The sequence below is a fragment of the Phyllostomus discolor genome, chromosome 7 (genome assembly GCF_004126475.2).
Source record: "Phyllostomus discolor isolate MPI-MPIP mPhyDis1 chromosome 7, mPhyDis1.pri.v3, whole genome shotgun sequence".
NCBI lineage: Eukaryota > Metazoa > Chordata > Mammalia > Chiroptera > Phyllostomidae > Phyllostomus > Phyllostomus discolor.
In genome coordinates this window covers 107,851,908-107,878,311 of record NC_040909.2, presented here as the reverse complement: position 1 = coordinate 107,878,311, position 26,404 = coordinate 107,851,908, and the positions used below count along the sequence as shown (strand labels likewise).

General features: G+C 37.4%; 1 protein-coding gene across 1 annotated transcript in view; it reads right to left on the bottom strand.

The window, feature by feature from the left end:
• The window catches only part of DPY19L4 (dpy-19 like 4), a 71,565-nt gene that overhangs the window by 15,549 nt on the left and 29,612 nt on the right, over positions 1-26,404 (bottom strand). Inside the window, exons 7-16 of the mRNA XM_028533692.2 lie at positions 25,196-25,319; positions 18,851-18,985; positions 14,887-15,018; positions 14,692-14,790; positions 13,859-13,932; positions 11,174-11,332; positions 9,627-9,746; positions 4,678-4,798; positions 1,970-2,026; positions 1,224-1,306 (exon numbers count right to left, since the gene is read on the bottom strand). Coding sequence (XP_028389493.1) covers positions 1,224-1,306; positions 1,970-2,026; positions 4,678-4,798; positions 9,627-9,746; positions 11,174-11,332; positions 13,859-13,932; positions 14,692-14,790; positions 14,887-15,018; positions 18,851-18,985; positions 25,196-25,319 — 1,104 coding nt within the window. The remainder of the gene's footprint in view (positions 1-1,223; positions 1,307-1,969; positions 2,027-4,677; positions 4,799-9,626; positions 9,747-11,173; positions 11,333-13,858; positions 13,933-14,691; positions 14,791-14,886; positions 15,019-18,850; positions 18,986-25,195; positions 25,320-26,404) is intronic.

The window sequence follows — 26,404 nt, the reverse complement described above, 5'->3', positions numbered from 1 at the left end:
ACATTTGGACTTGCCCTCTCTTGCCACTCTTGGGAACTCTACAACTACTAGTTGTTAAATGAGCCCAGGCTAACATGGGCCAGATGATGAGAGGCACGTGGCCAAGTCTATTCTATCCTCATCTCCGCAGCTGGTACCTATCCAAAACCAAACATGTGAGAGAGGCCATGCCAAGCTACTCAATCCCAGCTGAGCTGGCCCAGACCAGGAGAATCCTCCCCACTGCTAAACCTCAAAATATGCAAAATAACACATTTACTGTTTGTAAGCCACTAAATTTTATGGTAGTCTATTATGCAACAAAACTGACACAAATAAATTTTATTATGAGAAATTACTAGAGGTCTAATTCTGGAGAGCTGATTCTTGCTGTGCTAGACTGTTTCCTCGTGTGTTTTGTAGTATTAGAGTTCACTTTCACAAAGTCTTATTTGTAGAATACTTGAATCCTGGGCTGATGGTATGTTAGCCACTCCAGACCACCCCAGGGCCACTTTTTATGCTGATTTCTTGATTTGGGGTTTCCTGGATTAGTCAAGTATAATTTAAAACTATAAACTCATGCAAATTCAGATCCATTGCTACAAATTCATGGGAAACAACCTTTTTTTTTTTTTAAACCAAGAGCTGAGGCCAAAGGATTCATGCTTTCTTATCATCTTTCCCTACCACTGGATGGATCTTTTGCTGGACTATCCTTACACTGATAGTGTTAGCCTTTAAGGTCCCTTAGTTATTTATGTGTGTGCTGGGAGAGGGAAGAAGTTGTCTTGATTATAAATCTCTGCTTCCATAGGCCTCCTACCAAGTCTTTTGTCTTGAATAGGCATTAAAATTAAAACTAAAAATCTCGATAACCTTAGTTACCAAGATGAGCAATCCACCTCTCATTCATCTCCAACCTAGGGCACAAGAAGCATGCTCTTGACTATCTAAAGAAAAGGATATTTGTTCCTTTTTATTCCACATTTCTAGGTGCTTGATGGCAGAGAGTCTCAAACCTCAAATTTATCAATGCTATATTTTCAAAGAAGTCAAGTTCTATTACAAAATTAGAATTATAATTCAATAAAAATTAAATAGTCTTTAAAACACAGTGTAAAATTCCTGACTTTTATGAGAATTTGAAGAAATATTAATTTATCATTTCCCCTGAATCCATTAGATAGCATGTAATGGTTAATTAATAGTTTAACAATGGTATTGGGCAGTTCAATTCTTACTTTATCCAGGTCATAAGTTCCACTGTATCTGGGTCATAGAATTCTTGTAGTTCAGTTAATTCTGTCATTAATCTTGGAAAAAACTAAAATGCAAAAACAAAATCCACCCAAAGTATAAGAATCTAAAAAGTTGAAAATTGTTCCAAAGTATTTCAAAAGAGATCAACATAAGTCAAACAATTTTACAATGCTGTTCTTATTTTTAAAAATGTCATAGCTCTCTTTACTTTCTTTCAGCAACCTGCTCATTCTTCTCAATCCAAATTATTAAAATTTATAGTTAATTTACTTCCTACACTCAATAAATAATTTCATAATTACCAATTAATTACCAGTTGTATCTTTATGTGCATACACAATAATTAATTAATTAGTTAATTTTGGGGTCAAATAATTCACATGTTTATTGGCAATTAGTTTCATGTTATATTATAAGCCAAAAAATTTATATTATTTTATAGATATTTAAATTTTGGAATTGCCAAAATACTACTTAACATTAAGACTGATTTATTCGGCAATTTCCTTTGCCAATTATAAATTGAATTAATGACAGTATTAGACAACAGAAAATTGCATCAGATGGCATTCTAAGAATGTTTTAGCTTAATGATTAAAAAAATAAGTATTACTAAGAATACCACACTTTACTTTTGTTAGAACAGTATTTCAATGTAGATATCCTACACACATATATCTACCTTGTAGATAAAAGACATTTTAATACAAAAATCTGAATTTCTTACCTCCTTCCATAAGCTGAGACCTATTATAGTGGGCATAGCCATGCTCAGAATAAGAGCCTAGAATATTAAAGCAAAAGGGTTACAAATAAATACATTTCAGAATGTACTTTAAAGTGTACTGACCCTATGATCAAACTCATACTAATATAGTTATACAAATTTCAGAGGAATTTAAGTTAGTATGAAACATACTATAGTTTATGAATTGAGATGGGTGAAGACTAATGATAAGTTTAAGACATTAAAGTTGAGGTAAAATCAGACATATATATTTACTATATAAATTTAAGGCAGAACATAAAAATGGTAACACTCATGAAATATTTGAAATAGCAAGTCAATACTTGACAGTTCTGCCAGAAATTTAAGTTAGGAAGAGCACACAAAAGTTCTAAACTGCTACCTAAAACACAAATAACAAAAAGACAATGAAATAACACAGAAAAATAGCTAATATGTGTTGATCAATAGCAATATACTTGTATACTAAAAGAAGAATGTATAAATTCCTCTGGAAAAAGACTGGCAGCCCTGGCTGGTGTGGCTCAGTAGACTGAGTGCTGGCCTGAGAACCAAGGGGTTGCTGGTTCGTTTCCCAGTCAAGGCACATGCCTGGGTTATGGGCCAGGTCCCCAGTTAGGGGTGTGCAAGGGGCAACTGATCTTTCACACAGCAATGTTTCTCTCCCTCTCTTTCTCCCTCCCTTCCCCTCTAAAAATAAAGAAATAAAATGTTTAAAAAAGACTGGCAAAATACATGACTAATATTAAGGATAACTATTTATTATCTATCTTCCAAAACCTTTCTTCTCATTGTCCTGCGTTCAGTGGTGACCCTATGACCCACAGTCATACACACCAGAAACATAAGAAACATCTATGATTTCTCCCTCTTCCTCATTCTCCCATACTTAATCAAGCACCAAGTCTTATTAATCTTCTATTTTTTTTCACTCCAATACAGTCCAGTATTAATTGAATGAGCTTTGAAACGAGAAAAACCTGTGTGTGAATCATGGTTTCCAGACTTACTAGCTATGTGATCTCAGGGAAATTATTTAACCAGTTTAAGCTTTAGTTTCTCTGTCTATAAAATACTTACAATAAAACTTAACCAACATGGTGGTTTTTTTTTTTAAAGTAGCATCTTTTTTTTTAAAGATTTTATTTATTTTTAGAAAGGGAAGGGAGGGAGAAAGAGAGAGAGAGAAGCACCAATGTGTGGTTGCTGGGGGTCATGGCCTGCAACCCAGGCATGTGCCCTGACTGGGAATCGAACCTGCGACACTTTGGTTCACAGCCCGCGCTCAATCCACTGAGCTACGCCAGCCAGGGCAACATGGTGTTTTTAAGGGTTGAACAGTGTGTGAAATGCTTGGAAAAGTACCTGACACATAGTAAGCACTCAAGAAATCAAAGTTTTTATTACTTTCATCTACCATGGCCTGAACCCAAGTGAGAGCATCCTTCCTGGCTCCAGTCTGTAACCTTAAAGCCTATCATTCATAGAACTGTAAGGTAGAGGTTCTGGCCATGTACTCAGTTGGTTAGAGTGTTGTCCTGATATGACAAGGTTGCAGGTTCGATCCCCAGTCAAGGTACACACAAAAACCAACCACTGAATGCACGAATAAGTGGAACAACAAATGAATGTTTCTTCCTCTCTCTTCCTTCCCCTCTCTCTAAAAATTAATCAATAAAGAAAAAACCTGAGCTGAGAGAAAAATGTAAGTCTGACTCTTTCACACCTCTGCCTAAACATCTAAGTGCTTCCCTACTGCCTATAAGACAAGTGCCACAGCATGACACTCAAAGGCCTCTGTGACTGTATCCTCAACTTCTCCAGTCTCGTTTCTTGACCACCCCTGCCTCACATTTTATGTGCTGACAAAACTAAATATACCATGCTTTTTCTTTGCTTTGTTTTTATGCCCTTTGATTATATCATTCTTTCCCTGCCTATGTTTATTCTTTCTATCATAAATGCCCTTTCTTTCTCCTTCATTTGCCTAATACCTACCATCTTTCAAATGTCATACTGGAAAGTCTTAAAAACTAAATTAAGTAGCCCATCTATGTGTTTCAATAGCACTATGTCAATACTTTCTATTATATGCTTTTATGACCAGGAGGCTGTAATCATGTTTTATTTATTTTTGTATTCCAAGTACATTGTACACAGCAGGCACAGTATAAATGTTCCATTCACACTGAAAACATAGCAAAGTTCTAAATCAAACCAAGAGAGATATAAAAATTAATTCTTGAAAGCCTCTCACATCATTAATTCACTTTCATTACCTTTTCTGTTTTAAGTTGTCTTCATTAAAATGCCTTTCTTGCCCTGGCTGGTGTGGCTCAGTGTATTTAGTGCCGACCTGTGAACCAAAAGGTCACTGGTTCGACTGCTAGTCAGTGCGCATGCCTCGGTTGTAGGCCAGGTCCCCAGCAAAGGATGCATGAGAGGCAAAACTACACATTGATGTTTCTCCCCCTCTCTTTCTCTCTCCCTTCCCCTCTCTAAAATAAATAAATAAAATGCCTTCCTTTTATAATCAGAAATTATTAAAAAATGTTTTTCACAGGATCTTTTTCTACTCGTAAGCCATAACGTGACGCATTGGTGCTATTTCAATGGTATTCAATATGCTTTCCATTTATACAACTAGAAGAAAAACAAGTACTTAACCGAAAATAACAATGACTTACCAACAGTACTGGGTGTACGGTTCGCAATCGAAGCCACTTGAAAAGTGTTGTCCAAAGCTCAGGAGAACATACACCAAATGCTGCTAACATGCATACATAAGGAGTCCAGAGGTATTTCAAACTGGAAAAGACAAAAGGAGTCACATATGAGATACCCTATGAACATCATTATTCTCTGACTTCTCTTTTCTGAGTTCTTTCCTACTACCCATGAAGATGCCACAGTGTTCAGGAAGAATGAAAAAGTTTAGCCTCTAATTTTCAGCAACAGATTATTATTCATTTCTGAAATAATCAAGAAGACATGTGGGTAACTAAAGTGAGGATAAAATAGTATTAATATAATGATGGTATAACAAAATTGTACTCTTGGAGGGAATATAAACTTACAAATTTTCAGAAGGCAATTTGGTAGAAGCCATATTTTAAACACCCCAAGACAACAACCCTATTTCTAGTAATCTCGTTTACAGATATGTTACTGTAAATGTATAAAGATATACATACAAGGGTTTTAAGTGCAGTATGTTGTTTTAACAGGAAAAAATTAGAGCCCTAACTATCCTTCAATAGGTATTGATTAAATAAATTATTATAAAAAACAAAAAAGCTAAATAAAAAATTTCATGTATAGTGTTTGCCCTTTTAATGTAGATATATGGTACAGCCAAAAGTAACATCTGGACTTCCAGTCAAGATGGAGGCATAGGTAAACATGCTTCACCTTCTCGCAGAACCACAGAAAGAATTATAATAGACCTCAAAACAAATACCACCCAGAACTGTCAGAAAATCGAGCTGTACAGAAGTCCAACCCAGGACACAAAGAAGCCCCATTCATCTGGATGGGCAGGAAGTGTAGAGACCCGGAGATGGACAGGAGGCATAGAGAGTCGGGGGATGGGTGGTCACACATTCAGGTCTGGTGAACAAAAACTAGGAGTGATACTTTGGGAGCAAGCGATCCCAGCCCCAGGCAAGACTGCATAGCCCAGGGTTCTGGCACCAAAAAAATAAATCCCCACTACTTCTGGCTGTAAAAACCAGTGGGGGTTGGGGCAGCACAAGAGACTGCCAGATTTTCAGGAGACTCAGCTAGAAGGCCAGCATGTACTTAAAATGTATGCAGATGTACCCCCTCTGGGATTCAGCACCAGGGCAACAGCTGGAAGGGCTCCAGTCACACAGGGTGAATGCCAAGGAAACCTTCAGAAGCCAGGCAGTAGTACTGTCCCCTCTCTAAGCCCTCCCCCTGCACAGAGCCACTAGTGGTCAAGTGGGTTGCCCTGCCCTGGAAATCACCTCAGGCTCTGTCCCACACAATTTACAGGTCACTTTTCTGCAACAGGCCACACTACAAGACAGGGAGGCAAAGCAGCTCTACCTAATACACAAAAACAAATACAGGGAGGCTGCCAAATTGAGGAGACAAAGAAATATGGCCCAAATGAAAGAACAGAACAAAACCCCAGATAAAGAACTAAAAAAAATAGAGATAACCAACCTATCAGATGCGGAGTTGAAAACACTGGTGAGCAAGATGCTCAAAGAATTCATTTAAATGAAGGTTACATGAAGTGATATAAAGAAAACTTTACAAGGAACCAACAGTGGATGGGTTGAAGTCAGTATTCAAATCAACAATTTGAAACATAAAGAAGAAATAAGCATTCATCCAGGACAGCAAAAAGAAAAAAGAATTCAAAATAATGAGGATAGTGTAAGGAGACTCAGGGACATCTCCAAACATAACAACATCTAAATTATAGGGATGCCAGAAGGAGAAACGAAAGAGCAAGAAACTGAAAACTTACTTGAAAAATAATGAAAGAAAACTTCCCTAATTTGGTGAAGGACATAGACATACAAGTCCAGGAAGCACAGAGAGTCTTAAACAAGTTGAACCCAAAGAGGACCATACCAAGACACATCATAATTAAAACACCCAAGGTTAACGATAAAGAGAGAATCTTAAAAGCAGCAAGAAAAAAGCAAATAGTTACCTACAAAGGCATTCCCATAAGACTGTCAACTGACTTCTCAAAGTTACTTTGCAGGTAAGAATGGAGTGCCAAGAAGTATTCAAAGTGATGAAAAGCAAGGACCTACAACCTAGATTACTCTATCTAGCAAAGCTTTTATTTAGAATGGAAAGGCAGATAAAGAGCTTCCCAGACGAGGTAAAGCTAAAGGAATTCATCATCACCAAGCCATTATTACATGAAATGTTAAACGGTCTTATTTAAGAAAAAGATCAGCCCTGGCTGGTATATCTCAGTGGTTGAGTGCCAACCTCCAAATCAAGGGGTCACTGGTTCAATTCCCAGTCTAGGGTGCATGCCTGGGTTGCAGACCAGGTCCTCAGTAAGGGGCTTGCAGGAGGCAACCACACATTGATGTTTCTCTCCCTCTCTTTCTCCCTCCCTTCCTCTCTCTAAAAAATAAATAAATGAAATCTTAAAAAAAAAAAAAGAAAAAAAACATCATCTGTCTGGTGTGGCTCAGTGGACTGAGTGCCAGCTTGCAAATAAAGGGTCGCCAGTTGGATTCCCAGTCAGGGCACATGCCTGGGTTGTGGGCTAGGTCCCCTGTTGGGGGCCTGCAAGAGGTAACTAATCTATGTATCTCTCACACATTGATGTTTCTCTCCTTCTCTTTCTCTCTCCCTCCCCTTTCTCTCTCTAACAATAAATAAATACAATCTTTAAAAAATGGCCAAGATGGTAAATTTTATGCTATATGCTTTCTACCACAATAATAAACAAAACATAACAAACATAATGATCTGCATGCTTTAAGCATTCATTTTGCATACAAGTAATTTGTCTAATAAAGAGACTTAAAAAACTATACATTTCTTTTTTTTTTTTAATATTTTATTTATTTATTTTTAGAGAGGAAAGGGAGGGAGAAAGAGAGAGAGAGAGAGAGAAACATCAATGTGTGGTTGCTGGGGGTCATGGCCTGCAACCCAGGCATATACCCTGACTGGGAATCGAACCTGTGACACTTTGGTTCGCAGCCTACGCTCAATCCACTGAGCTATGCCAGCCAGGACAAAAAACTATACATTTCTAATGATAATACTTCCATCTTTCATCTAGAAAATAAAGAAGGAATATTCTGGTGTGAATTACAATTTCCGATTAATTAATATTCAGAAACTCATATACTGCTTTTTATTATATTTATTTTTATGCATCTTATTTACTGTGCAGTAAAGGATTAACCTTTCCAAAAGAGAAATTTGGCCCTACCCCCAACTCCTGGGAGATAACTTCTAAGCCTCTGGAAGTCCAGGAGACAAAGTATCTTTTTTTACCTGGGTTCATGCCTGATAATCTATGTTAAGAATGTGATTTGTCATTCTATAATAAGAATGATAAATCTATGATAATCTATGCTAAGAATGCATAAATCTATGCTAAGAATGCCCCCAAAGCCCCCATGGTTATCGGTTAAACCTTTGGGAGAGGCTGGAGACAAAGGTCAGCCATGCAGGTGGTCATCCACTTATACATTCAAGACTGAACCCCAATAAAAACTATGAATACCAAAGCTCAGGTGAGCTTCCCTAGTTGGCAACCCTCCACGCATACTGCTACACATCATTGCTGTGAGAACTAGGTGACTCCACTGGGAGGGGACAACCAGAAGTTCTGTGCCTGATTTCTCCTGGACCTTTCCGGTGTGCCTCTTCCCTCTACTGATTTTCATCTCCATCCTTTCAGTGTAATAAGCCACAACAGTGAGTGTAACAACCATTCTCAGTGCTATAATTCTAGTTAGTTATTGAACCTAAGGGCGATTTGGGGAACCCCAAACTTGCAGTTGGTGTCAGAAGCAAGGGTGGTGTTGGGGACTCCTGTGAGCTTCTAGAGAAAGGGAACCCTATTCTGTAGGATTTTATAACTCCCACCATTGCTAAAATAGTGACATAGGAAAGAACTAAAAACTGCTGCTGAATAAATATATTTTATGAAGTTTATTAGTAAGGTGGTATGATTTTGTATAGAAGCAGAAACAAAAGAAATTTGAAAACTAAACACTTAAAAGGATTCACACTTCCTAAAACAACTAGAACTTATCTGAATATTAATATGTGGATATGCATTTTGCTTACAAATTTAAGAAGGGAGAGCATTAAAATGATCAAGCAAATAAAATAGAAAAATTTGACCTTATTGAACATTAAATGGAGTCCCACATGTACTTGATAAGAGCTCAAATGCCATTTAAAGCAATAAAATAAATGAAGTGACAGAAAGGTTAAAAGGAAAAACTAGCTACTCCAAAATCCTTAAAAGACTTACCAGATGCTATGCATGCTCTTTGCACTTCAGCCAGACTGAGCTCATTTCATCCCTCACAACAAGTCCCTCCCCTGATGAACCATATTTCTTTCTATCACAGGCCTTGGCACACGCGTATCTTCTACCTAGAATACTCTTTCTTTTTCTGTTAACCTAGCTCACTCCTATCCTACCTACCCTTTAGGTCTCAACTCAAGTATCTTTTCCTTAGAAAGCCTTTCTGAAAGATTTCTTCAATCAGATTCCATTTCTATATGTTCTCATAGCACCACCTACTTCTCCTTCACTTATCAAGGTTATACTTTTATTTTTGTGTGATCAACATCTGTTACCTCCATTAGGCCGTATGTCACATAAGGTTAAAGATTGTGTGCCCGGCTGTATTCACCACTGCTCCTCCACCACCTCGCACAACATTTGGCCCTTGGAAGACATTCAGTAGTTTTTGAACAAATGAATGAATCAATAAATGTCAATTCACTGTATTATGCCTTTATAAACTCCAGTGAGATTAAGAAAGTTTATAGATTTTGAGTTTTTATAAAGTTTTACAAATATATTCTTGAAAGTATCCACCTATTCCATTAGAAAGGACAATTCTTTATAAATACAAATAGATCAAATAAATATACTTACCCTTCTATAATCATTGCAAGAGAACCCAATAAAATACTGTGAATCACATGATAAATTATTTCTGGCCTTTCTCCAATTCGTCCATCTTCAAGAGTAATAGTTTCTTTTAGGGACTCACCACTACAGAAAGGAAACATGATTTTTACTAAAATATGTATTTGAAAAAATCAAAGATCTTCAATTTCTTCATAGAAAGACATATAGGTAGTTCTTAATATTTGAAAGTATATTCTGCTGGTCAAATACTAACTTTTCTGTCCCCAAGTCTTTGAAATTGGCTTTTAGAACCTGAACGTAATTGACTCAGGGAATACTGAAAATGAAAGTTCAGAAGTGTAATTTTAAAATATTTTAGGATCCTTTCTAAGATCAGTTATCACTCAACTAGTGATTGCTAAATCAATATAGTTAAATCCTAATCTAAAGAACAAATTCTCAAAACCATGATACTAGATACAACCTCCTTTCAAACACGATAAACATATTTAAAAGTCACATTATAATTTAAAATCGCTGATAGTACTAGCTTCCTTGAGGTTAAATCAAAGAAATTATTCTTTTGTTAAAGTAAAAATCTGCCCTGGCTGGCGTAGCTCAGTGGATTGAGCGCAGGCTGAGAACCAAAGCATCATAGGTTCGATTCCCAGTCAGGGCACATGCCTGGGTTGCAGGCCGGGTCCCCAGTGGGGGCCATGTGGGAGGCAACCACACATTGATTCTCTCTCTCTCTTTCTCCTTCCCTTCCCCTCTCTAAAAATAAATAAATAAAATCTTTAAAAAAAAGTAAAATCTAGCCCTGGCTGGCATAGCTCAGTGGATTGAGCACGGGCTGGGAACCAAAGTGTCCCAGGTTCGATTCCCAGCCAGGGTACATGACTGGGTTGCAGGCTATAACCCCCAGCAACCGCACACTGATGTTTCTCTCCCTCTCTCCCTCTCTCTCTCTCCCTCTCCCTCTCCCTTTCTCTCTCTCTCTCTCTCTCTCTCTCTCTCTCTCTCTCCCTCCCTCCCTCCCTTCCCTCTCTAAAAATAAATAAATAAAATCTTAAAAAAAAAAAAAAGTAAAATCTGAGTAAATTAGTGAAAGTTTGTAAATTTAACTGATTATTTAAATATGACTCCTACACTAAATCTGGACATTACATGTTTAGATATATGAACTTAAATTTGAATTTTATCTAGTTAACTTATAATTATGTTTTACATATTAATGAAGAGAAAATGAAATTAGAAACTCTAAAACAAATACACAAATATTAGAAGAATATTAAAAGTAAGAATTTCTGCCCTGGCTGGCGTAGCTCAGTGGATTGAGCATGGGCTGGGAACCAAAGTGTCCCAGGTTCGATTCCCAGCCAGGGTACATTCCTGGGTTGCAGGCCATAACCCCCAGCAACCACACATTGATGTTTCTCTCTCTCTCTCTCTCTCTCCCCCTCCCTCCCTTCCCTCTCTAAAAATAAATAAAATCTTAAAAAAAAAAAAGTAAGAATTTTACATACTTTCATAAAATATTAGTAATATGATTGATTTTCATAGGTACTTACTTAATTCTCCTAAAAATAACTTGCATCATAGAAAGAAAACAAATAATTAACACTAATATATAGAAAGGTAATAAGGAAGATTGTGTCAATCGCAAAAAAAATTCTTGAGATGGTGACTGCAGGGATTCTTGACATAGGAGCCAATTCATTGTGAAATTCCTGTAGAAGACAAAAAGCATATTAAAATGACATGTGTTTTAAACTACTGTTACAGGTGTTTTAACCATAAAAGTATTTTTATCTCAGTAGAAATTTAGATAAAACAAAGCACATTTCTCAAACCCATTCACTTAGGACAGCCAGATCCTGCCCTTTACAAATGAAGATGATAGCATTAGTAAACTATCCTCAACGAAGTGCTGTAGTAAACGGAAAACTCTGCTTTCTGTTACTAAGCATTGTAGTACCATTTCTAGACCCCAATACAGTTTTAAGGGAGTTTCACTTTCTATTTTTATCTGGAAGACAATAAAAAATTTAGCTGTCTAAGCTCTACATCTGCACCGTCCAATGTTAACTACTCGGTAACATTAGCACCTGGAATGTGGCCAATACAAATGGAAATAGACTTTCAGTACAAAATATACCCTAGATTTCAAGGATAAAAAAGAATTTTAAAAAATCTCAATAATGTTTATATTGTTGATACATTAAAATAATATTTTTATATACTGGATTAAATAACATATATTATTAAAATTAAATTCACTTACTTCTCTTTATTTTTTAATTGTGGCTACTAGAAAACTACATATGTGGCTCACAGTATTATTAGACAGCCATGATTAATACTGGTAAATGTAACTCAATTGACACCTCTTTCAAAAAGAGATATCTAATTACCAAGATAGAAACCATAAAATTTGAAATGTAAAACTTTGGAGCTATTAGAATCAGGATATCCATTTTTTTACCTCAAGCTAAATATGAGCAACAAGCCTCCTTGATACATGCAGTTGTATCTGCATTCTCTCCCAATCCATCTCCTACTTCCACCTTATCCATGCTCCCCAGCCTTGGGGCCGGAGGTAAGAGATGGAGTGAAGTTCAGGAGTGCTCATGGACTGACAGACAATGCCTGCCTCACGAACTGCTAGATATAGAATAAAAGGTGAAAGTTTCACAATGTGTCAAACAAGCAATACAGCTGTATCAAGGAGGCTGCCACCAAAATATCTTGTACCTACAACAAATGCACTTCTTTTTTAAATCTGCCTATTAAAGGTATTAATTCTATAAAGGTCTAATTCAAATCCCAATTTAACAAGTATTCTTTCCATATCCCCCAGTCTCAACCTTTCCTTCCCGATAGTCCCACAGCACTTTACTTATCCCTCAACTACAGTCCTCAACGCAATCTGCCCTGTATTAGATTGTAGTCATTTTTGTATCCCCCTGAGTATCTGGCCTAGTATCCTGCACATCCAACAAATATTTATTAACATTCCTTTAGTGGTTGCTGAAAGTGTGTCTCAAAAGAAATGTTTCCTGAAATTCTGGTGAGCCCCCAAATCCTAAGACCCACTTGGCACACTTGAGCATTAGGTATTTACCATTTATACCACCCATGTCATTAACTGTACCAAAACTATCTTATGAGATGGCAATATTCTTAGGGGCAGGGACCATGTTTTATTCTTAAAACACATAGTGCATTATTTTGTAAAGTAAATCCAGTACCTGACATGCTGAATAATGGGGCACTATATAAGATCAACTAAGGAACACTGGAAAAAGCAGCCCTCAACCCTATGCTCATTCTGGAGTCTTCCAAGGTTAAAGGGAAAGTCAGTGAAAAGGGCAGGTAATTATTAAGGTCTACAACTAATTTTTACTAATTGCCTGCTATGTATCAGACCTACATATACCCCTGAAAAAGACATCGTCCCTACCCTTAGGGAGTACATGGCCTTTAAAGGACCCTATTATCTTAGACATAGGTATATGACTTACACTTCAGAAGATTTCTCCAGTGTTTAAACCATGTCAAATACTTTGTTAACTGTGATTTGTCACAACATGAAATTCCATGCATAGTGTCTAAAATCCCATGTAATCACATCAAATAATGATAAGGCTCTAAGGTACATTATATGAACTAAAGAAATGTATAGGTAAAAATATATTTCCTGTTATGCAAATAGACTCTGTCAGTACATAAAATCATGTATATCATTTTAGGTCTTAAAAATGCATTTAACAAACACACAAAAAAAGGCACAACACTGTTTGTGAATTTAAAAAGTCAGCTTCTTCTCCAGTCCACTATTATAACCCCAAGAGGAGATTCTTTGCTATGAAATAAATATCTTGCTGCCTCCCCCTTTTTAGTGCCCATACCCTTTTTAATGTAAGCATTTTGTTGATGTAGTGGTTAACATTACCTTGGTTCTTTATTCATTTTAAATCTTTCATTTATGCTGACCTTAGATGACATCATTGCGCCTCCTCAAGGGAGAAAGTAACCTCAAACTACTTTGATGCTACTGAGGTTTAGGTACATCTAATTTCTAAAAGACCTAAATGAGATTTTTTTAATAAGAGAAAACATTAATATCAGATATCTTTTAGATATATCCCAAATTATTTATTTTCTAAATGATATTTAATTAGGTATATACTTCCTCCTTTGATTATTTTTGTTCTTTATCTTCTAAGTGATACAGAGTTAGGTCTAAAACTTACTTAGTCATATTTAGTCCAAATTTTACTTCAAGGAATTTCAGCATGTGCCCATTTTCCTTGTGTGGAACAAACATCTGGAGGAAAAAAAGAATAATCATCTATACTTACAGCAATACATTACTGTCCAATACTACAACAGAAGACAGCAAAACTACCAAACAAAAAATATGAATCAAATAATACATGATGTAACTGTGAGGCAAAGTCCATTACATTACCCTGTACCCAAGTACAAAACTATAATGGGGTAATGAGAAGATTTCAACTTTACCCTCTGCGTTAAGTAACTTACCCACTCTTCTGAGCACCTTTGACTCATCTCAATTTATTCCACATATTACTCCATGTTAATTGCATAATAATGACACTTTAAATTAAATGGAAAATAAAGTAGATATAGTTTTAAAGTATATGTAGAAAAGAATCATAATCCTATTTTCTTACTTAATATGCTAGGCATCATCACTGGTCAACGCCGGTCAACTAAAAATTTTACGGTACAAGCTCTATGATCTTGTTAACTCATTACTCTCATCAAAGTCTAATTCACTAGCCCTGTCCAGGCACCTCAGCTGGTTAGAGCACCGTCCTAATATGCCAAAGTTGTGTGTTTGATCTCTGGTCAGGGCACACACAAAGAAGCAACCAAGGAATGCATAAATAAGTAAAACAACAAACTGATGTTTGTTTCTCTCTTTCTCTAAAATCAATAAATAAAATTTTAAAAAATAAAATGACATCCTTTCCTACGTCACCTTTAAGAAAATAAATAAAAATTAAATAAAACTGAGTCCACTAGCCACTGTATGAATCTCAGACACAGAGTCACTTACCTTCATTACAATATTCAATGTCACTGCCAGAGCACACACCAGATAAAAATTAATAACCTTCATTATTTTAGCAGCAAAAGTTCCTTCCTTCAAAGTTAGCTGTAGGGGGAAAATCAAATGAACAAAGGAATGAAGTATACAAAATTAACAACTTAAAAATTCACTGTAAGAATGATAAAAGGCAATTCTGATTACCTGAAAGTACTTAACAAACATTAAGGCTACTATTAAACTCAATAAAGGAGATACCAATAAAGCTGAATTCTCAAACTGCAGTAAATATCCCAGAAAGAGAGAAAATATATAGATTTTATAAACTTCATGAACCTGTTGGGACAAAAAAAAAGAATAAGAATATAATGAACTTTACTGTACATATTTTCATTAGTTTTATTTAGAATTTGACTACAATTACAGGTAAATGCTCTGCTATAATTTAAGACAGTACTGTGCATACTTTCAATCCATTTTTTAATGATATAATACATAATTAATTTATCACTTCCTTCTAAGAATGCTTGCAAACAAAGCTAAAAGCTTTAAAATGGTAGATGCCTAAATCAGACTGCAAGAACTTTCTGTAGTCCCAGGCTCTGACTTATTTCACTTAGCTTACCTTGTTATTAAGTCCAAAATCATAATCTTTAGCAGTAGTTTCCAAAATCTACCCAGTGAAAAATACAAGGTCTGTCCGGAAAAAGTCCAGCCACTGTTAATATAATGAGAACAACTCGTGGGACATTGATATAACCTGGCGGTCAAGGAGAGTGAACTAGACTGCAGAGGTGTGAAAAATGACAACTTCACTGTACTACTCAGTGGGGGCAATAGATGCCACTGAGTGAGCATGTGTGCTGTGTAGCCATTGCATTTAAAATGACTGAGCAAGTAGAGAAACGCATCTGCAACAAATTTTGAGTTAAAGTTGAACATTAAACTCTGCAGAAACTATTTGGATGATTCCAAAGGATTTTGGGGACATGCAATGAGTGCAGTGCAAATAAAAGTGTGGCACAAATGCTTCAGAGATGGTCAAGAATCTTTCGAAAGTGATCCATGTTCTGGAAGGCCTGCAACAAGCAGAACACCTGAGAATGTAGAACATGTATGGGCTGCAATCAACAAAGATCGGCAACTGACAGTGTGAAACTAGAAGCTGATCAGGGGAACGATTCCAAAAACTACTGTGCCTGAGATTTTGACACAGGAAAATGTGTGACGCATGAAATGTGTTGTGGCAGAATTTGTTTCCACAGCTTCTGCTGCCAGAGCAGAAGAAACATTGTGCTGCAGTAGTTAATTACTTGATTCAAACTGCTACCAGTGAACCAGATTTCCTCAAGAAGGTCGTAAGTGGAGATGAATCGTGGGTCTACAGCTATGATCCAGAAATGAAGTCTCAGTCTCCCAATGGAAGTTGTCTGGTTCTCCATGCCTGAAGAAGGTGTGGCAATGTTGAAGCAAGACAAGACCACGTTAACTGTGTTTTTTGATTGGGCAGGTATTGTGCATCATAAGTATGTCCCTCTAGGGCAAACAATAAGGAGTACTACCTCAATGTTCCTCATTGGTTGATAGATGTAATATGACAATAACAGCCACAGCTATGGGCAACTGGTGATTGACAGCTTCATCATGACAACATGCCCACTCGTGCATCACATCTCATGCAGAATTTTTTGGAGATACATCAAATCACCCAGGTGACTCAGACTCCCTACAGCCCAGATGTGGTGCACTGTGACTTCTGTTTTTTCCCAAAACTAAAATCACCTTTGAAAGGGAAGAGATTTCAGACCTTCAAAGAGATTCTGGAAAATATGATGAGGCAGCTGCTGGGGATCCCAACAAAGGGTTTGCAGAGTGTTCTGAACAATGGAAGAGACACTGGGAGAACTGTGTGAGATCCCAAGGTGCCTACTTTGAAGGAGTCTGAGGTGTCCTATGTACAATATTTCTTGCTCCTTGTATCTTCAGTAAATGTCTCCATTTTTCATAGTTCATGGCTGGATACTTTCCAGACAGACCATTCTTATACAGACATGAGATACAGCCAGAGAAAAGTATTTTTGTATTTGTTCCATTTAACAATAAGCATAAGAAAGTTAAAGTCAACATCCTAATAGGAGATCTCCAAGGAAAGTTATGTCTTAGTAAGTTTATTTTCTAAAATAGTATAATAATTTAATCTATCATGAAGTTAATTTTAGAAAGGGAAAACTAAGGTAAAGCATAGGCTATAGCAGGAAAAATCAAAAGATAGAGTGTTAAAAGCAAAAAAATAAAAAACAAAAAGCAGAAAGAAAAAAGTCCCTAAGAGGCCAGAACTTTGGGGAGAAAAAAAGACATCTCACAGTTTGGAGACTGAAGTAATGACTGGGAGAGGGCACAATGGGATCTTCTGGGTGCTGATAATATTCTTTTTTTTGGATGCTGGTTCTACAGTTATTAATCGTCTCCTAGCTCCAAACTTACCCCTGCATCCCCTGCCTCATAATGTTGGGGCTGGTACTCTGAAATCTACAGTTCTGCTTTTCAGGTTGACTTCCTATTAAGCTCTGCCAATATGAAATGTAAGAGCGATTACAAGGTTGGATGAGAAAGAAGGAACTTGTTCCTTCCTAGCACTTCCTGCCTGCTTGTAGTTCCTCAGCTATGCTTCTTCACTCTGACAGAGCAGTTCCCTCCTGTTGAAGCCACTGCATGCCACCAAAGTTTTTCCAGCCCTTGAACAACCAGCTTTATTGCTTCCTTTTGCCCCAGAGAGGAGCTCCAGTCTCAGAGGTCAGGGTCTTATTTCCACGGGGCCCTTCTTTCCAGTTCAGAAACACCAATAAAGCTGAGGAGTAGTCCCTCTTCAGAGACTGAGTTCAGTTCCACAGGATCGCTCCTCCAAGTTTAAGTTTTAGTAATTCCAAATTCCTCCTTTGTTTCCTCAGCTCTAGGGTGGTAACTGCTTCCTGCAGTTGCTGCCCTTGTGATACTTTCAGGTTCTTACTACCCTTTCAATTAGCAAGTGAATGACTTCATACTTGGTTAATGATTCTTCATTTTAAAATTTCTCTAGTGTATTCCAATAACCTAAGTGTTGGTACTCATCAGGATTGGACCACGTGAGTAATATGGGATGAAGAAAAGGAAGGGAAGAGCAAGAAGACTCCTAAAATCTGGATTGGTCAACAATGTAAATACTTAATAAAGTTTTAAAATTAAAAAAAGATAAGAAATGCTGAAAAAGATAAAGAAACAGAAGGAACCAAGCGTTGATGGGAACCTTTAACGACCTGTGGCAATAGTATAAACTGACATAGCCATTCTGTGGACAGGCTTGGCATCCAGTTGCATGTGCTGCATGCACATACCCCGCAGTAATTTGTGATCAGGTATATATATATATATATATATATATATATATATATATTCTCTGGAGAAATCTTGCACTTACACGCCATGTGACATATATAAGAATGCTCATAGCAGCACTTGAGCAATAAACTGAAAAAAGCTAAAATGTCCTTCAACAACAGAGTGTATAAATAAAATACAAATGAATGAAATACAGCTCAGTACATCATCATGGTTGCTTCTTAAAAGCAAATGAGGCAAAAGTACACAACACATTATTTCCAACGTATTTTTTAGGAATACATAGACAGGTGGTAAAACCATAAAGAAAAAAAGGAAAGAACTAAGAAGATTCAGGACAGCCAGCCTCTGTTGGGGAGGGAACTGGATGTGACTGGGGAAGAGTGAGGAAGCAGCTGCTTGGGCACTCGGATGCACCACTTCTTGGCCTGGGTGGTCAAATACTCACATTCTATTCTAGTACTGTATACACAGTGGACATATGCGCTTTTGCACATGTCTTATATTTCATTTTTCTTTCTGTTTTAAACAAACAAAAATGGTAGAAGGAGAAACGTCTAGAAATGCAGACGCAGCACAGGATGATTTTGGTTAAGCAGATCGTGTTTAAAGGAATTTCAAAGTTCTAAAAAGGATAGAGGAGATGAATTTAGCAATCTCTTGAGAAGTGTAAGTCAGAACCAACTGAAACACTTAAAAATAAAGCTTAAAAGCTAATTGGTTTTAAGATACAACACTATAAAAACATTTATTCCCTGGATTTAAAAATAGCAATTTTGAAATGCCGTAATACCTTGTCACTTAGCTTCAGTGAAAAACTATTGAGCAAGAACAGAGATATTGCTTGCAGAAACAAGAGGTAGTGGCTGTACTCCCACATCATCATGAACGTGTAAGTTGAAGCACTCATCAACAAGTAGCAAAACCTCTAGGGAAAACAAAAGAAAGAAACTAAATATCAATAGCTTTATTACTGTAAAACTCTATGAAGTTGTTTCCTCAAAGTGGAGCTCTGTATTGGTTCAACTTATTTAAGCTAATTCTTGAAAATCTGTTCTAAAGTAACATAATTATTAGTAAATCCTAACATAGCAGTAAGATCTTCCAGCACTCTAGAGAGAAATCAATGACCTCCTTCAAAGCTCAACATCATACTGAAAATTGCAGGAAGACAAAGGAAAAAATAAAATAAAATTCAGTGCAATTTTCTTTCATCCTTAAAGAGGTAAAGTAATAAATATGAGAAAATTGTGGCCTTTACTAGATTTGGCTCTGGTGGGCTTTTCTTATTGTGAAAATAACTCTTTTCACCCAAGAAAATATTTTCACTTCCATGGTGCTTCATATTTTCCTAAGAGCTTCCATGTTATCAGTGTGTTTACATCTCAGCCTACTGCACAGCCCATGGAAAAAGTCCACTGGTTTTTAAATTTCTTCTCAGCAAAACCGTAGCCTTACCTTTCCCCACCGTTTGTACTGTCAACCATATAATACTCGTAGTTGTTTTCCTCTACTAAAGAACGAAACACATGGATTTCATTGCCCCAATATGCTTGGCTGAAGTAAATTCTGTCCTTACAAATGTCATCTCTAAGTGATCCCTTAGTGAGAAACCAAGTCTGCAAGAGATCCCCTGATCCTTAGCATAGTTCTAACAAAAGCCTCTACTTCTTCCAGGGATCTACTTTTTCATTTCCAACTCTTCCATCAGCAATGGTGTCAAATGACTTTGTTCTCATAAGAACAGTGAAGGAGAAGGTCAAGTCAAGAAACCTAACATAAGAATCATGTTCTCCAAAACAAGGTTTAGTCAGACTTGGCTGACTATATTCAATGATAAATTCCAGAGTCTTAAATACCTGGGGCCATCAGCAGATATAAGACTTTTCCAGCTTCCTGAATAAGATTAAGATCAGAGAACAAAACGTAAGAGATATAAAATTTCCACCAGTTGGTCAAAGAATACCATCTGCAAGGCCCAGAAGGACTCAGCACTGCAGAACACACACGTTTCTTTCCTTTCCATCGCAACAGCTATAAGAGGCAGTGTTCTGGAAACCTTCTAATGTGGAACAACCAGACCTGTAATTACCAGGCCTGAAACCACCATCCCCAAAGAACCCAGTTATAGAAATCAATGAGGACTTGGATGCAGGCTCAGCCTAACCAGTCTACTGGCCATTTGGAGAATACTTTGGGGATGCTGGAGAAAAGCTACACTGTAATAAAACTCTCACTAAATCCAAGGGTTTATTCTCAAACTACTAAGAACACACATTGATAGGAAGACAAAAATACATGTCAAAAACAATCTGGACAATTAACTAAGTTCTTCCTTTCTCTGAACATTTTCAAAATTCTGTGCATTCCTGTTTACTATCCCTTATCTTGCTCATTTCATTTTCAATTATGCCTTTTATTATGAACCTTTATATATATAACTTAAGTGACATATTAAATGGGTTTCAGTAATCAACCCCAGATGTCTCTGGATGGCTCCAGATAACTGCCCAAAAGATCTGAGTTTGGATATCCTGATGCAACTGGGACCATGCCCCAAGAATGAAATATATGTAATTACAATATGCATGTTGCTGGAATGTGACTCAGCAATAAAAAGAAGCAAACTATTGATACATGTGACATCTTAGATGGATATTAAGGGCATTAGGCTGAAGAGAAAAAGCACCAATCTCAAAGGGTAACATACTATATAATTCCATTTATATAATCTTTCTAAGTGACAAAATTATAGTGATAGAGATCAGATCAGTGGTTGCCAGAGGTAAGGACTGAGGGAAAAATGTGACTATTAAGAAGTAACACAGGGAGTTTCTTTGCAGTGATGGAACAGTTCTTTTTTTTTAAATCCTCATCCAAGGGTATCTTTATTGATTTTAAAGAGAAAGAACAAGAGAGAGAGAGAAACATCAGTCAGTTGCCTCCCATATGCACTCTGACCAGGGATCAACCTGCACCCTAGGCATGTGCTCTGACCAGGGATTGAACCTGCAACCCTCTGGTGTATGGGACAATGTCTCAACCAACTGAGCCACACACCCAGGGCATGATGGAACAATTCTATATCTTGATTATGATGATGGTTACTCGAATCTACACGTGATAAAAATTCATATAACTATACAAGCCCCTCACCCCGAAAAAAAGCAGTACATGTAAAAAATTAGAATAGAAAATACATATGTATATTTAGAATTAGTTTAAGATTCATAAGAATTTGCAAAAATAGTAGCGCAAATTCCCTCACCCAGTTTCCCCCAATGACAATATCTTTTTTTTTTTTAGAGAGGGAAGGGAGGGAGGGAGAGAGAGAGAGAGAGGGAGAGGGAGAGAAACATCAATGTATGGTTGCTGGGGGTTATGGCCTGCAACCCAGGAATGTACCCTGGCTGGCAGTCGAACCTGGGACACTTTGGTTCCCAGCCCATGCTCAATCCACTGAGCTACGCCAGCCAGGCCCCCAATGGCAATATCTTACGTGATCACAATACAGTGTCAAAACCAGGAAACTGACATTGACACAATACTATTAATTCAGGTAGGGCCCTTCTTTAGAGTTTAAAACACATACACACATGGATGTACATGCAGGATGGTGGGGTGCACACATAACTGGAGGACTGGGCAGTTTGATTTTTTAAAAAATTGAATTTAGATGAAGGGTCAAGAATACACCATGGTTGACCTGACCAGGTAGCTCAGTTGGCTGGAGCATTGTCCAGATGCACCAGAGTTAAGGGTTCAATCCCTGGTCAGAGCACATATAGGAATTGACCAATGAATGTATATGAGGGGACACCCAACCCCCCCCCCGAATTTATTTATAAAAAATTGTGTATTTGCCTTGGCTGGTATGAAGGCACTCAGTGAACTGAGTGCCAGCCTGCGAACCAAAGCGTCACTGGTTAGATTCCCAGTCAGGGAACATGCCTGGGTTGTGGACCAGGTCCCCAGTGGGGGGGCACATGAGAGGCAACCACACATTGATGTTTCTCTGCCATTCTTTCTCCCTCCCTTCCCCTCTATCTAAAAATAAAAAATTATTTTAAAAAATTGTATATTTATTCTTACATGTTTAAACTTCAGTCACCTACAAAGTACTCGCCATGTGATGCAGTACAGTTATTGAGATATTTTTTCCACTGAACTGTCGGTTTTGATGCCTTTTAGTGTTTCTGCCATTTTGTTTCACCTCTTCCACACTGGCAAAATGTTTCCCTTTGAGGAATTTTTTCATCCAAGGAAATGGAAAAAAAAAAAAAAGCCACCTGGGGTGAGGTCCAGTGAATGGGGCGGGTATGGCATGGGCGGTCATGCCGTTTTTTTGGCCAAAGACTGCTGACACTCAGCATTGTGTGGGCAGGTGCACTTGTAAATCACCCGCTGTGAAATGGGCAAGCACACTGAAAGTCTTAAAAAAATTCACTGAAGCCAAACACAGCCTCTCACAACAATCCAGCTGGTACACTGATACAGATGGGTTCCTAGAACACTCACCTACTGGGGGAAATCTGTACTACAAAGGGCCTGCCCTCTAGAAGATAGTTCTGTTTTTTGGGGATCCCCCCTCATCAATAAGTGGAACAAAAGTTAAAAAAAAAAAAAGCCCTGGCTGGTGTAGCTCAGTGGATTGAGCACCAGCCTTCGAACCAAAGAGTTGCCAGTTCAGTTCCCAGTCAGGGCACATGCCTGGGTTGTGGGCCAGGTCCCCCATAGGGGGTGTGCAAGAGGCAACCGATCCATGTATCTCTCATACATTGATGTTTTCCTCCCTCTCTTTCTCCTTCCTTTCCTCTCTCTAAAAATAAAAAAGTAAAATCTTCAAAAAAGAAAAGTTAAGAAAAAAGTATATACCACAGTTAACTTGGCTTTTTTCTGGAATTTTTAAAAATAAAATTCTTGCCCTGGCTGGCGTGGCTCAGTGGATTGAGCACAGGCTGCAAACCAAAGCATTGCAGGTTCAATTCCCAGTCGGGGCACATGCCTGGGTTGCAGGTCAAGGCCCCCAGCAACCACACATTGATGTCTCTGTCTCTGTCTTTCTCCCTCCTTTTCCTCTCTAAAAATAAATAAATAAAATCTTTAAAAAAATAAATAAAATAAAATTCTTAATGTTGTTATCCCTGTAATATTTGTATATAGATATTTTGTTCTTGTTAGGTACTGCTGAGTACCACCAGGTGAATGGCTAGGTATAAATAATTAAACAACTGATAAATACAATTTTAGCCCTTTATCTTAACATTAACAGAGAAAGAGGGAGGGAGAGAAGACAGGATCTTATGAGTACTTTGAAAATAGAGGAAGATAATTGCAGTCAAATAAAAAAGGAGAAACAAAATATAATCTAAAATAAGAATAAAAGCTATTCTTGGATCCCTTCAAAAAGTACAGAATCCTTAGTAAACAGTGAACTGGATGGAAACAAACTTTTTCACTATATCCATTTGCACCTACAATATTTTTTTACCACACGTGTGTGCAATGTGTATGTATTACTTTTCATTTGAACAAAAGTTGGAATGAAAACATATTAGAAAGAATACATACATAATAACATGGCAGTGAAGAGAGATGGCAAAATATCAGTATAGAAGGGAAAACATATCTACACCTTCCACTACCTTTTCCAAAACTCCTACTTTTAAAGTGAATAATGATTTTGTTAAAAAGATGATTAAACCTTTTTTATACAACAAAAGTTTTGTTTTATTTCAAATAGCGGTATATACAAAGAAGATCAGGCCGTTCATTTTACTCTAATAAGCTCTTTTATTCAAAAGTTGAAGAACCGGTCTTCCCTGGGAGAAGGCTGCACAATCTGACAGGGGACACTGAACCACAGACTCCCTGGCTATTGAAGAAAATATTCCTGCTCAGAAAGCTCTTTATACAAATACAACAAAAATAACTTACAATTCTGAAATGTGTTAGTATTATTTTACATAAAAAGAGGAAATACTAGTGTTCTAAAAAATGAATTTAAGTGTGCTACACTCAGAACATTTGTCATCACTGAAATAAAAGAGAATAGTACATTTTTCTGAGCTTTCTAAAAGCAACCATATATCCAACTAATTTCCAGCTAACCAGGTTCCACAGAAGCCATTCCTTGATCTCTGTGACCTCTTTTTCTAGCTAGGAATTCTTAACCCCAGATAGACAGACTGTCAAAAGACTGCTATATTTCAGTTAATTTCAATATAATTGGTTGCCATTATAGTCACTTATTTTATGCATTTAAAATCCTTATTCTGAGACAGAGTCTGTAAGCTTCGTCTGACTGCCAAAAGAGTTTATGGCAACAACAACAACAAAAAGAAGAAAAAATCTCAACTATCTGGGACAGTCTCCTAAAACTCACTAAACTGCCCCGGCTTGTGTGGCTCAGTGGACTGAGTGCGGGCTGTGAACCAAAGGGTGGCCAGTTCAATTCCCAGTCATGGCACATGGCTGGGTTATGGGCCAGGTCCCCAGTACTGGGCACTCGAGAGGCAACCACAGTCTGATATTTCTCTCCCTCTCTTTCTCCTTCTCTTCCCCTGTCTAAAAATGAATAAATAAAATCTTTAAAAAATAAAAATAAAACTCACTAAACTACCTATACCGCAATCACAGAAAAGATAAAGGTAAACAGAAAAATATGCAGTGCTACCATAAAAGTTAACATTGCTATCATTTATAGTCATTCTTTATATTTCATTACTATTTTTTTAATTTGTGATGACTTAAGGCCATCAGTCACATCAGAAGTGAGAGAAAATAACAATGGTAAAATAACAATGAGATATTAATTTTCAAAATAAGATATTCTTCATATAATTGTAAAATAACTGCACTAAAACAATATAACATCTCTTTTCTCCTAAAAATATTTTACTGTCAATCAGATTGCAGAATAACAGTGTTAATTATCACAAGAGAACCTAACTATATCCTTTATTATGTAGTAACTAGGCTTCACTGCCTTTAACTCTATGATTAGCTTTAAAAAAATTATGTACCAGATTTGCAGTATGTCAGAATTGTGAAAATAAATTTGTATCTTCCCCTAAAATTATTTGTATGATTAATAAAAATAAATCACAACTTGTGGTAGAAAAAAATTGTTTCTTACCTCTCCATAAGCATTTAAGTTACTTTTTAAATAGCCTGTAAGTGCAGCAACTTGGCATGCAAAATATGGTAGTGCCCAGTTCTCTCTCAAAGGAATGGAGTATTCGATTCTTGTTGTATCTACCCTAAAATAAACCATAGATGGAGAGCAAAAGAGCAAGACATTACATTTGTGTAATACTGTACTTTCACAGCAATTCCACACACATCTCATTGTTCTCCGTAATAGTCCTGTGACGCAGGCACAGACAGAGCCACCCACTGCCTGTACAGCGTCTTGGAGCAAAGCAATCATGTCTCACCCACAGCCCTTCGCCAGACTTAGTGCTGTTGTGTGTCCTTGATAAATAGATGGGCCTCTGTGGGCACTTGGGGAAAAAAGGCGTCCCTGCTCTGGCAGATAGAGCCGAGTGCTACAGCTCACAGCTCCCTCCAGAATACACTGGATTTCAGCACAATGTACACCACACATGGTTGGCAGGCCTGGCAGATCCAAAGTTCTTATAGTCCGTATATGTGGAATATAAAGCACAGAAAGGTGATATGACTTAAGCCAGTCATACAGCTAGTATGTGGCACAAGTAGACTTACAATACATATCCTCTAATATTAGTTCAATAATCTGAACTAATCAGTGGGTTACCCAGAATTAACATAGTCCCTTATGTTGTGTATCCAGAGACCTTTGAAATTCTCATAATCAGAAAGAATGTCTTTTTAATCTCCTCCTTAGTTTCCCAATCAATTTTCATTGAGAGCCTGTTTTCCTTTGCATATCCTCACACCACATGAAAACTACTTTTTCAGCATTCATTCAATTTTGATTTAGTACTCTCAGTGATTATTTTCCACACATACAAAACAAAAACAAAAACCCAGGACTTCTGGACAAGATGGAGGCATAGGTAGACACACTGTGCCTCCTTGCACAACCAAGATAGGGACAACAACAATTTAGAAACAGAATAGCAACCAGAACTGACAGAAAATTGAACTGTATGGAAGTCGGACAACCAAGAAATTAAAATAGACCCGTTCATCCAGACCGGTAGGAGGGGCGGAGTCGGGCATCCAGGTGCGGGTGTGAGCGCGGACAGCAGAGAGCATTGGGACCTGACGCATAAGGCGTTTGGGGTGCACAAGACCACAGTGGGTGGACCCTGAGTGTGCAAGTGGCAGCTGGCAGACCCAGCGAGGCGGGAACTGTGAA